Here is a 14,456-nt window from a genome sequence, read left to right on the forward strand (position 1 = left end):
GGGATGGGGTTGGGGTTGTATACTTTTTCAGAAATATAGGGGCCAATTTTCGCGCTTGCCCCGGGCGCCGTTTTCACTAGATACGCCACTGGTCATATCATCGTTCTCGTCTGCTTGATATGTGCCTTCCCCCTCCCCCCCCCCCCCCCAAAAAAAAAGAATGCGATATGCATCAACCAGAGAGCACATATAGGAAGGTGCATAATTACATACAATTTATTTTAAAGTAACATTAAGGTGAAATAGGCCCTATATTCAAAGTGGCAGATAAAAAGACCAAAACGCAGATAAACATCACACAGGGAGATCAGCGGGCCTTTGAGTGCATTCACATCAGGATTCAGGCTATCAACAGTTTTATACATGGAGTCCTTGATGGAACTTGAGATGCCCTCATCTTCTTGAGAGTAATTCACAAATTTTACAAGCTATGCTTTTCTTGTGAATTCCTCTTTTCTATGTAGCGTTACAAAATAAGTTTGTATTGCTTACTTCTTCAATTTTCCAAACCAAAGTTGATCTCATTATAATATTCTATTCATGTTTGATTGAAACTTATGTGATTCAAAGTTCCATCGTGTTCTCATGTAAGCGTTATGTAGACCTATATGACTTTGTATTGCTTCATATGGAAATAAAATAATTTGAAATTCAAAACTGAAATTGAAATTCATTGCAATACCTCTTCTGGGGCCCGTTGCATAAAAGTTACCATTATGGTAACTTTGCCATCCAATGGTAACTACTATGGCAACAATACTCAACAGCCAATCAAAATCAAGAATTCCATGAAAGTTACCACTGGATGGCAAAGTTACCATAGGCCAAAAAAAAAAAATTGTTAGTTTGCCCTTAATTGTCAAAACCCAAGAGGGTCGGTAGGTCGGTTTTTTTTTTTTTTTTTTTTTAATACAGGGTACCCTTTTTTCCATGTCAATGCACTCAAAACTCCAAGAGATTCATTCAAATTTACGTCTTGCCAGGGCCCGGTACGCGAGGCAGAAACACTCACTGACAAACACTTATAACGTTCATCTTTGTTAAATTTTGCAAACAGCTCCAAAAAAGTACCTTCCAGTGAGATGCTGGCAACTGAACTCCAAACAGTTTTGGTGCCATGACAGCTGGTAACGGATTCTGCAAAAGTAGCCATCTTGTGAAGGGCTGAACACTAACCCATTTTTTCTGCCGGTCCGACCTGTCTCTGTCGGACCGGTAAATGCCCCGTTTTACCATTTTTTACAGGTCCGAACAGTAAATTTATCGGTCAACAACGACAACATAAAAGACATTAAATGACTTGCAAACTTATTTTCTTGTTTTTTATGGAGGTACCCCCCCCCATGTACATTTTACAGATTGATATTTTTTTTTAAAACTTGCATTATTTATTGCACAAGAAATTTAAAAATAAAGACAGGAAAAAATTAGAATGTTTGTTTGTGAATTAGTGTAAAATGATAATGAACAAAATCAGATTGTATCAAATGCGTTTGTGACTTTTTCTAAACATCAGCGCACGAACTTGCTGCGTAACCTGCTCTTGGTGGTCAGTTGGATTGCGATGATTTAATGAATTATTTTAGCTGTGATATTTTCTGATGCACGCGATACAAGGGGTTCTTTATTTTTCTCCCGATAATCTCTTCGCATTTGTGCATGCGTTCTTGAAAGGTACACGACATGCAGGGCCGAATTCGCAATCCTTTTTGCGCCCATTTCCACCTCAAATATTAGCGGGATTGTGACGATTTCATAAATTACTTCGGCTGTAATATTTTACGATGCACGCGCCAAAAAGGGGTTGAAAATGCGTCCTTTATTTTTTCCCGATAAACTCTTCGAATTTCGTAAGTGCGTTCTTAAAAGATGTACCACACGGCCGAATTCATGATACTTTTTTGCGCCTATTTCTACCTCAAATGTCAGCGGGATTGTGACGATTTCATAAATTACTTCGGATGTAATCTTTTGTGATGCACGCACCAGCTAGAATGGTTGAAAATGCGTTCTTTATTTTTCTCCCCATAATCTCTTCGCATTCCGTAAATGCGTTCTTAAAAGATATACGACACGGCCAAAAATCATGATTCTTTTTGCGCCTATTGTTTCCTCAAACTTCATTGCGATGATTTTATGAATTATTATTCGGCTGTAATCTTTTGCACGGGCCAAAAGGGGTTGAAAATGTGTCCTGTATTTTTCTCCCTATAATCTCTTCGCATTTCGTACATGCGTATACGACACGGCCGAATTTACGATCCTTTTAGCGCCTATTTCTACATCAAATATCAGCGGGATTGCGATATTTCGTTAATTATTTCGGCTGCAATCTTTTGTGATACATGCACCTGAAGGGTTGAAAATGCGTTCTTTATTTTTCTCCCGATAATCTCTTCGCTTTTGTGCATGCGTTTTCAAAACTATACACTGCATGCAGGGCCGAATTCGAGATTCTTTTTGCGCCTATTATTGTTTACTCAAATTTCAACGGGATTGTAATCTATATGATGCAAGCGCCAAAAGGGGATGAAAATGTGTACTTTATTTTTCTGCCGCTAATCTCTTCCCATTTCGTACATGCGTTCCTAAAAGGTATACGACACGGCCGAATTCACGTTCCTTTTAGCGCCTATTTCTACCTCAAATATCAGCGGGTTTGTGGCGATTTCATTAATTACTTCGGATGTAATCTTTTGTAATGCACGCACCAGAAGGGTAAAAATTTGTTTTTTATTTTTCTCCCGATAATCTCGTCGCATTTGTGCATGCGTTTTGATAACCAACACGGCATGCAGGACTGAATTCAAGATCCTTTTTGCGCCTATTATTTCCTCAAATTTCAACGGGATTGCGTTGATTTCATGAATTTTTATTCGGCTGTAATCTTTTATGATGCACGTACCAAATGTGTCCTTTATTTTTTTTTCTCCTCTATAATCTCTTCGCATTTCGTACATGAGCTTTTGAAAGGTGTACGACGCGGCCGGCCGAATTCATGATCCTTTTTGGGACGATTTCTACCTCAAATATGTAAGCGGGACTGCGATGATTTCATGATTTTTTTTTTCTCCCTAGTATTATCTCTTCACATTTTGTGCATGCGTTTTTAAAAAAGTACATGGAAGGGCCGATTTCGTGATCCTTTTTGCACCTATCTTCATTGTGAGATCATTCTGAACGAATGAAAATATTCATTTGTGAAATGACTGTGTAAAATGAAACTGAACGCAATCAGATCCATTTACTGTATCGCTGAATATCGAATATGTTTTTACTTTTCTAAAAATCGACACAAGTAGATTAGTTCTAACCAGTGGCGTATCTAGGGGGGGGGGCAAGGGGGGCACGTGCCCCGGGCGCCACTCCTTGGGGGCGCAAAAAAAACTGGAAAAAAAGAAGAAGAAAAAGAAAAAAAAACGAAGAAGAAGAAGAAAAAAGAAGAAAAAAAGAAGAAGAAGAAGAAAAAAAAAAAAAACTCGCCCGGAAAGGGGGGGGGGGGGGGAGGGAGAATGGTGGGGGGGGGGGGGCAGAAAACCAAATCAAGCAAGATAAAAACAAAACATGATGATGACGCGGACAAAATGACAATGTCTATTGTGTTCACACATGTCATTTTATATTTAGCAGGCAAAATGTTTCACGGAGCAGCGACTGCAATTTCTTTCGTTCAGAAGCGATCGCCAATTGGATCAAAAGAAGGCGCCAACGGTTTCGAACATACGGGGGGGGGGAGGGGGCGCAAAAAAACCAAGCAACATAAGAACAAAACGTAATGACGCGGAAATATGCAAATTTCGGCTCAATCGCTCGTACAATTTAGAGTATTTTTTTCAAGTCCACAGTTTATTGGTATAAGTCGTTATCTATAAGGCCGTCACTATTATCTTGATTAGGATTATTTGTAAGATTAAATAAGCAAAAAATGTTAAGAATTCAATGTCTTGTAACCTGAAATACAAAACTTTTCGGCTCGCTCGCTGCGTTCGCTCGCCAAAATTTATATAAATAAAGAAGGTAGGAAAACGTGATGATGACGCGGACAAAATGACAATGTCTATTGTGTTCACACATGTCATTTTATATAGCAGGCAAAATGTTTCACGGAGCAGCGGCTGCAATTTCTTTCGTTCTGAAGCGATCGCCAATTGGATCAAAAGAAGGCGCCAACGGTTTCGAACATACGGGGGGGGGGGAGGGGGCGCAAAAAAAAAGACAAGAACAAAACGTATTGATGACGCGGAAATATACAAATTTCGGCTCACTCGCTCGTACTAATTTAGAGTACTAGTATTGTATAAGTCCTCAATTTGTTGGTATAAATCGTTATCTACAAGGCCGTCACTATATCTTGATTAGAATTGTAAGATTTAATAAGGAAAAATGACAAGAATTCCATGTTTTGTAAGCTGAAATACAAAAATTTTCGGCTCTCTCGCTGCGCTCGCTCGCCAAAATTTATCAAAAAAAGAAAAAGAAAAAAGAGATAAGAACAAAATGTGATGATGACGTGGAAATATACAAATCTCGGCCAACTCGCGCGTACTAATTTAGAGTACTTTTTAAATTCCTCATGCAGTTTGTTGGTATAAATCGTTATCTATAAGGCCGTTACTATATCTTGATTGGAATTGTAAGATTTGATTAACAAAAAATGACAAGAATTCCATGTTTTGTAAGCTGAAATACCAAAATTTTCGGCTCGCTCGCCAAAATTTATCAAAATTCATTACATTTGAATCACCCTCAAAAGACCCCTTTTAAAGGGATTGTATAGTTTTGGTTGAGACCTAATTTCAGGTTTCTAACATTTTTTGGTGAGATAATGAGAAACCTCTTATGAAATATGAAAGGGCATGTAATTCCTTGAGGAATTCAACGTTTATTTGATGAAGATTGGTTTTGAAATGGCCGAGATATCCAAAACAGATCGATTCTAATAAAGTGTGGGACCCACACTTTATTACGATCGCTTTGTTTTACTTTGTTTTTGGATGTTTCAGTCATTCCAAATCCAATTTTCATCAAATATACTTTGAATTCCTCTTAAACTGGTATGCTCTGTAGTATTTCATAAGTGTTTTCTTGGTATCTTGCAAAAAGTTAAAAGCCCAATTCTCATCTCCACCAATACTGTACTATCCCTTTAAGCGCTTGAAAAGCATATCATTGGACTTTGTTTAAAGTCCCTACCGGGATGGGGTTGGGGTTGAACACTTTTCAGAAATTAGGGGCGCAATTTTCGCGCTTGCCCCGGGCGCCGTTTTCCCTAGATACGCCACTGGTTCTAACAAGTCATGTCAACTGCCACGCTGCTGCGAAGCCGGGATCGGATCGTGAGTAAAATGACCCAGAAATGCGTGCTCTTCTAATTCTATCAATGCTTCTTGTCTGGCATGACCGCCGATCGCAAGCAAACGAAAAGCAGTTGTATTGCATGGCATGGCAGTGCGTGAGCAGCGCCAATGCGCAAGCTAGCGCGAATAACTGGTCGGCAGTGTGCAGCCCTGTACTGAGTGCATGATACATGCATTGATTGGATTTCGTGCGCGTGCACGCATGTGAGCCAAGAAGGTAGCTACATTGTAGCATGCAATGCATGCTATAAAACGTAGCCTGTGGACCCGCGCGGCCCAAACACAATTACGACGGGTCGATGAGATAAAAAACAAACATTTTCAGACTTTTTTTTTATTCTTTCTCTAGCTTAAAATGGACAATTTTGGGTTTAAAACCATTCACAAATTTGTAGAAGATGAAATTTGTGGAAAATAATAAACTTGAAAGAGCAAAAAAAAAAAAAAAAAAAAAAAAACGCGACCCGAAATTTCCGTGATTTTCGGTCGGTCGCGAAGGGCAAACAAACCATTTTTTTTTTTTGGCCTAATGATAACTTTTATGCAACGGGCCCCCGGTGTCTACAAGTTGAATTAGTGAAGTGTGCACCAGTCATACACTCGAGACACAGTGACCAGTTTTCCTGCACGTTTATTTGTCATATTTCGCTTGAAATTGATGTTATACATATTTATAATAAGCCCCCCCCCCCAACCAAAAGAGAGAGAGAGAGAAGCAAGACACAAAATATAATGTGAAATGCATCATGACTGACATATAACAAAGCGTGTCGGCGTTCAGTATCTACTACATTTAAATAGGCCTAAATATACATTCTTAATAAAATATGGAACCGCAACAAGCAAAGCTTGTAACCGCAAGTGTGAGCAAAGTAGCTTTTGATCCCACCTTGTCACTAAACTAAGTTTTCAAAAAAGATATAATAGGCCTATTTGTTAGTGTTATCTGCATCTTGAGACCATTTCAATGACAATGTCATGCAGGTCCTCTAGATTTTGATTTTTGTTTGCTAGCTTTCTACTCATTTTCATATTCCTCCATGCACCACAGTGCGTCTGATAGTGAACTTCCAGGTGAGCCCCACCGTTCCCTATCGCGGATTTGCCGTGAAAGCGACAACGACAACGGATTTGGAAACGCCGGTTGGGTTGTTCACGACCATTCCAGTGAACTCACAGTATGGCAACTGCAGCGCTGGCGGCGCTGAAACGTTCCGCACTTACGTCACGCACATCAACAATGAAGAGAAGAATGCTGCCAATGGAGGGATAATGGTGTTCACGTGGACTGCTCTACAGTCGTATGGCACCATCCAGTTTGTGTAAGTCCTGACTATACTCATTTATCTGACCTAGATATCCCACGGTTATTCCACTCTGTGTGTTGAAGACCAAAGCAATTTCATAAAAATTCCATGTTTATAATGATAATAATGATGATAGTATTCGTATAAGTATTAGTATTAGTATTAGTATTAGTATTAGTATTAGTATTAGTATTAGTATTAGTATTAGTATTAGTATTAGTATGAGTATAAGTATTAGTATTAGTATTAGTATTAGTATTAGTATTAGTATTAGTATTAGTATTAGTATGAGTATAAGTATTAGTATTAGTATTAGTATTAGTATTAGTATTAGTATTAGTATTAGTATTAATATTAGTACAAATTAGTATTAGTAGAAGTAATAGCAATAATAATAATGACAATAATAATTATATTATCAATAATGATAACAACGATAATATAAATGCCTCATCGGCTTTCAGAGCATCATTACTTCTCTCTAGCACAGCTGTCTTGACAAAAATGTAATGATTATTAAGTATTAAAATTGTGAGTGAGTGGCCTATTTGTGAGCGTGAGAGAATGGGGGCATTTATGAGTTTGTGCGCACGAGTGTGTCTGCGAGGGTGTGTATGTGTGTGTGCATGTGGAGGGGGGGGGGGGATTCGGTCGGTAAGACGCATTCAAACAAAGTCATATTCGCTAGTAATGCATATTTTGTTGCACTAGTGAAAAAAGCGGGAAGAGTAGGGGAATTATGTTGAAAATGTGAAATTTGTTTGATCTATTGAATTATGATATTAGCGCTATAAACCATATAATACTCTGTTGCGCATGCCTTATAAATGCAACGTTTTGTTTGCTTGCATGTAATGCAGTTTGTGCGATCAAGCGACATTAATTAGTCTGAGCAAGTTGATCAAGGTGAATCGTCTATTGTAAGAGCTTTACATGTTTATGTATATGCCATGATTGCAGGTGTTTGTGTGTTTCGTTTTTGTCTGAATCTGCGTAATATGTACATATATATATATATATATATATATATATATATATATATATATATTCGATATACGCCCGAACCTGGAATCATGTGATCAAGAGCATTAGTGAGTGGAATACTACCTGCTATCACTGCTTTGTGTGTGTGTGTTTGTGTGTATGTTTAAATATGATTTTTCTTATTACTAAAATAGATTCACCTATGTAAACTTGCTGTATTATGTAATTGTACCGATAAGATTCTGCCAACTTGCCATGTATTTTTTTTTCGTAACCTGGTAAAAGCCGTAGTTACAAATTATTAAGATATGTGTCTTTTTGTGGATAAAACGTAGTATTTGCATACCAAGGAGGTATTCCTTAACGTCCTTGTTGCACACCAAGTTTTGAGCACAACCACTCAGGCACCCTATTGGAATATATCCTGTATAGAATATCTTATTATAACATTCCTCTTTCCTCAGTTTGAATGAAAGATAAAATACATTATCTTTTGTCATGAGAAAGAGCACTTCCGTTATAAATTGCTGTAGATTGGGACATTATGAAATATTTTATCAAATAAAAAGTAAACAATTCATGTCCATAAGATACAATTCCATTGTTTGTGTTGTCAGACTGTTTCATATGTTAATTGTTATACAACTCGATTTTTTTTTTTTTTTTTTTTTTTTTGCTTCGATTACTGTCTGTTTCGGAATTTCAAGTTAGACAATTGTACTGTAGACGAGTGCCTGCGAAAACGACATAACAACATTCTCATAATTTACTTTTACTTTGATTTACATAATTCTTATTAATGACTTGAATTAGAAATTGTGATCACCAATCTATTTTACCTCCTAGATTATCATAATTGGCTCACTGTAAATTCTTATTGTTTAGAATATGAATATTTAGGTAAAATTGTTATTTTTTTCTGTACAGTATGTCAAAAAAAATTGCAATCGTATTTTTGCATTGATAACATCCAAGATGATTAAACCGTCCAAATGCTACTTTAGGGTCTTTAAATGTAACATCTTAAAGGGGAATTCCAGACGAATTTAATAATTTTACATCGTGTTGTACATAAATCAATAGCTCCATGTATAGATTTGTAGAATTTGTTGTGGTTCTTGAGTAGAGAAACAATACTTTCAAAAACCTCAAACAAATTACACTGAACAAGGATGATGACATAGGAGGTTCACATATTTCAGAAATGTAGCAGTGTAATTCCATTACAATACCACTTGCTTGCGAGTTCACCTGTGTATAATCTATGCATGCCTTCTTCTTTTGTTCTGCTTCCTTGAGCCCCAACTCATGCATTCTTGCAGTGACTCTGCTATGTCATCATCCTTGTTCACTTGAATTTGTTTTAAATTTCGAAAATATTCTTATTCTTCATGCCAATTATGATAAATTATGAAACTCTGTCATCAGTACAACTAATTTGTAGTTGTTCAAAGGTCAAAATCTGAAAATCATCTGGAGGTCTCCTTTAAGCTCTATTTTGCAGAAAACCCCATTCAGTTTGGTTAAGCGGTCACAGAGAAATGTGGATTGTTGTAAAGCATGTCACGAGTCTGATTCTTCGAAGTTTAGCACTTCGATGCTCTTGGAACTGCATATCAATTATCATTATTATCATATCACCGTTCTTATATAGCGCATAATACCTTGGACAAGGCCTCTATGCACTTTAGAGGGGAAACAAAGATATAAACAGGAAAACACAATAGACAAAACTTGGAGGGAAGGGATTCCTGACATACTCTACAAAAATCCTCATTTCTCTTTGACCAATGAAGCAAATTGAATGGGGTTTTCTGTAAAATGTGGGCAATGAGTTATTGTTTCATTCCCTGAAATTGTGTTTAGATTGATTTACTATTTTCAAAGTTTTCGCTGCGGAGAGTACCGTTGTATTTTCTTCTTTTTTTGGGGGGGGGGGGGCATACGGTATAAAGCTCCCAACTCCTGAACCCTGCAAACTGTCACTTTTCTTCTCTTCTCTTCACTTCTCTCCTCTCAACTCAACTTTTTCTTCACGGATATCCCCTAATCTTTGTCCCTAAATTTCGTTTCTGTCTTGTTATATCCCCCTTATAATGTTCTCCTAGATCAAATGACACTGAACATACTCGAAAGTTCACGTTATATATTTTGTGTGTGTATTGTGATAAAAAATAAAATGAAGTTAGAAATAAGAGGGAACTGTAGCAAACCATAATGTCCAGAGGCCAAAATCCAAATCAAGTGGATTGCTTATCGAGAACGCGGTCTCTTCTATAAAACTGTTATTATGTCCGCATGTATACAAAAGATATTTCATACATGAAAGATATACACATACATATTGTGACGAACTCGCCTTCTCGTCGTGAAGTAAGAGAGTGTATTCGACTGTTTGTACAAATGTCTCCGCGAGCCGTGTCAGGATGGCCGAGTAGGCGGGGTTCGTTTTGTTGCAGTTTACAACGATCCCTTTAAATTACTAAAACTACAAGTCTGTACGCTACCATGTATTATGTTGTGTCAGAAGCAGCTCACCAACACAAGCGGCACACATACCAAGTTCAGCATCACTTAGAGTATGTCACTCCCAAGCGTCACTTGTAGAGGATGTTAAATTGGTATACTTATTTTGTGACCAACTTTTGCTACCAACTCTTGCTACCAAGTTCTGCTACCAAGTTTTGTTACCAACTTTTGCTACCAACTCTTGCTACCAAGTTCTGCTACCAAGTTTTGTTACCAACTCAATCACGCTAACGTGGAACACCTTTCACAACCATATGGTGGCACAGGTGTCGTTGATGGCACGGGGTAAAGTGCTGTATCGCACCGTTACCAACTTCCTCAAGCGACGACTGGAACTTGGATTGGGCACGGACTATGCGACAAATCACATTACCATTATACCCGAAATCCAATGTCGACAACTGGAACTTGAGTGGGCACGGACTATTCGACAAGTCACATTACGAATATACCCGAAATCCAACGGCTTGCTAGGTGGTCTTCTCAGGAATGGTGCCCCAACTCAGGAACATGTACTACCATTCTGCACACCGCTGCTTGGTGATAGAACTCTTATGAAGACACGGTGGATACACATAGAAGTGAACATGATCAACACATTGGAATTGTATCATATACGGGCTGCTTGATGCGGACTATGTCACACAACGGCCGCTTTGCATGCCTCTCATCCTATCGCGGAATGAAGAGACAATCCCGCACGGCCGTATGAGAGCCATGTAATAGTTACCAGCAGAACTTATACAAATTATTTACAATATTGGCGTGGTTATCAAATTCGTACAACGATTATATATTTCGGCAGTATCTCTTGTACATGGTTACTATAATTCGGCATGTGTCATCGGTCTAAACCGGAGTTGGTAATAAAATTATCCAAACTTGCCCATGACAAACAAGTAACCACATATTTAATAATAAATATTAAAACTCATAATAATGCACTACCACATTAAAATGTTTGATCAACGTTTCGATAGTGTGCCCATTTCTATCGATCATAACAAATAATAATCGAAACGGTTAAATCGAATCGATTCCACCGAATTTCGTTACAATATTATCTAAATATATGAAAGATGTATGAATATAATTATGTACGTATCATTCTGAGAGTCAAATATTCTTATGAGTACTCCTGTTTATCTTTTCATGTGATTTTTTTTTTTTCATTTTGCCATACTGATTTCTTTCATACAAATGGTGACCAAAACTTTACAGACTCTGAAACTGAAACTTTTAGCTTCACATTGTCACAGTATCTTAATTAACTACAAAGTAAGTTCTGGAAAATGAAAAATGTTTTTTTTTTTTCTGTAGTTGATAACAAAACTTCCAAACAGAACAAGATTATTACCGTTAAAAAGGTGTTTTTTAACGAGAAATTGATACAGAAGAATGTCAGGATAGTGTTCATATGTTTGTTTAAAAGTTAGAATATATAACCACACGCTGACACATCATTCGACTTTATGTTTAATGCATTATTTCATTGAGAAATATTAAACTAAATTGAAATCTATATTAAAATCATTGTCGTAAGAATTGTCTGGGTTTTGTTTTTTTACTCCATTCCAGGGCAACAGTAGTGGTGAACCATACGGTTTTCTACAGAAATATCGTAACGACAATCCTACAAGGTAAGTGGATTAGAACATTATGATTACGCATCGTAACATAATGTATGGTCACCATGAATGATTAGTGAGAGAAAAATAAAATGTCTTCTGTGAGTTCTATTCCATTGACTGAGCCCCGGTCTTGCTGACCTTTGTCGACTAGAGCCAAAATATTTTAATCAAAACTTTGAAAGACATTATATACTTTTTGCAGAGTGCTTCAAAATAGCTCTAAAATGTTAGTAAGGGATAGACACAACAAATGTAAAATTAATGTTAATAAGTATGATCAATGTAAGTATTGTTAAGTATACAAAATGAGAACAATAGTTAAAATAAAATTGTTTCAAGAATAAAATGTCTACAGTTATGGTTCATTGAGAAAGATATCTCCTCACATTTTAGGCTTTATTGCGAAATTTGTACGGACTATATCTATATAGTAGGATGTTTTGCGATACAACTGATCTACACATATGCATCAAAGTAACTCGAAAAATTTTTTTTTTTTATCACTGCTCCCAATGGTAAATAGTACCTTCGAGGATCTGCCCTTTATCATTTTCTATCATTGAATGGCTAAGAGCTAGGCCGTAAGCTGTATACAAAGTTCTTGATTGCAGTTTATTATCATGATATAATCTTTTTATTTGCTGTAGCTGACACAGAGATACCATATATATATATGAATAACATCTTATGCATTACTTATGCGATGTGTATCTTATAGTATAGGTAAGTTAAATGTCACACTGTTTTGAATGAGATAAATGTATTCATTTGCATGTAATATATATGTCTGAATCGGGTTAAGAATACCATATTCAGTGCAGAATTTAAGGGCAACACGTTGATGGAGGGCGGCCCTGTTCTTATGAACTGTGACGTCATCACAGCTCCTAGGGCAGAACTCGTTTACAATGTTCTATTTTGTTTCGTGTATTTCAATTCTGACAAAAAGTCATTTGCAATGAAACAATCAACGGAGTAATCAAATGCTGTGAACTGCAGTACAACAAACGTTGTGCTTTTCATGACATTGCGATGAATAAGGTCATTCGGTAGCGCGTCTGCCTCAGGATCCAAAGGACCCCGGTTCGATTCCCGAGTCCCACTGAGCAATGTTGTGTGTAATCATACCGTCCCCTCTACAGGGATGTCAAGTTCAAAAAATTGTTATGAGTGAGATTTTCATGATTCGGCATCACTCGGCATTTCAGCTTGCGAATGTGCCAGCGAGCGAGGGTGTGGGAGGGGTTTTTCCCCCCTGTGGCTTCCTACGGTAGGGAGCTCTTTCAATTTGTAGCTCTTAATGGTGCGATCAGGTGCATACTTAAATGACCATTTTTTACTTATTTTGAAAGACAAAAGGGAAATGTACCTTCAACTGCAACTATATACTCATTATTATAGGCCCAAGTTGCAGGCTTCGCCCGATGCGTGAGAAAAATGGGTACCATGCGTGAGATCGTGAGACGACCCCTAAATGTTTGAGTCTCACGCACAATGCGTGAGACTTGGTAGCTCTGCCTCTAGTAAAAGGCAAAACACTCTGTCCCTCGGAAAGGACAATCGGAGTTCCTGTAAGTCCCGAAAGTCACAACTCATGTACGTAAAAGATCCTGCTTCATTTACTAATCGCAAAGAGCAGAATGTTTAACCCGGTGAAGTGGTCCCACCTTTCATCCAACTGGACCTTAAGGAAGAGCAGCTATTGCAGATGAATGAATTTGGGCTATCCAGTCATCTTCTCAGATGGAAATGAAACAAAAAAATGACTAATTAGCTGAGTGTACTACTTAAAAAACTAAGGAATATCTGTTACTATTACTGGAAAACCACTAGTAATTTTGTATTTTGTCAACGTTAGCAAGCTTTCCTTGTTAGTGATTTAAAAAAGAAATGAAGGCTTGCGATGTGAAGAATACGCAAAAAACCCTATAACGATTGCATACTCTCCCAAAACGTTCACACATGAATTCTCACACTGACATAAGTCCGACCGGAGTTCAAAGTCCAACTCTCACAGAGGTGTAATAGACTTAGGTGAATACAAAGCTGACTTTGTTATTCACCATTCCAACACACCCATCTTCTTGCTTCGGTGATATTATTGTTGAAAAATTCCAATATCGAGATGAAAGAAAGTCCGAGAGATGAACACTGCCTTTGATTTGTGTTTTGCTATTTACATGTACATACTGCATGGGGTTGTTTCAGTTCACCTAATTTTCTGTCAGCTGTGATATTCACAACAATTAATAGAAATAATGGTGATCTTGATCAATGATATACTACACGAACAAGATGAGTTAAAAATGCTTTTAGTGATATGACCATTCGACGCCATGTTGAGTGATATAACGTCAGTGAGGGTGTAATAAGGAGTTTCTTGATATTGTGCAGATCTAGTGAAAATGTCACATTGTCATTATTTCAATTCAATTCAATTCACTTATTTTAATTCTTCCTTTTCCAACAAAACATAACAAAGAATGAATCAGGAATTACATGTACATCATAAACATAAAACGGTTTGCTGATTGCTTATCACCAATGCTATACATGTCAAAAAGTCACTCTCACGAGCTGGTTGTCTCATGTGCCTGATGGAGATTCATAGATATTGTATCAAAAAGACGCTTGGTCAAAGCATAATG

The 14,456-nt window shown here is 37.3% G+C and overlaps 1 protein-coding gene across 1 annotated transcript in view; it reads left to right on the forward strand.

Moving 5' to 3' along the window:
- LOC140243956 (uncharacterized) overlaps window positions 1-14,456 on the forward strand; it is a 70,696-nt gene that overhangs the window by 1,404 nt on the left and 54,836 nt on the right. The window contains exons 2-3 of the mRNA XM_072323624.1: window positions 6,409-6,679; window positions 11,756-11,817. Of these exons, the coding sequence (XP_072179725.1) occupies window positions 6,409-6,679; window positions 11,756-11,817 (333 nt within the window). The remainder of the gene's footprint in view (window positions 1-6,408; window positions 6,680-11,755; window positions 11,818-14,456) is intronic.

The sequence above is a fragment of the Diadema setosum genome, chromosome 2 (assembly GCF_964275005.1).
Source record: "Diadema setosum chromosome 2, eeDiaSeto1, whole genome shotgun sequence".
NCBI classification, from domain to species: Eukaryota; Metazoa; Echinodermata; class Echinoidea; order Diadematoida; family Diadematidae; genus Diadema; species Diadema setosum.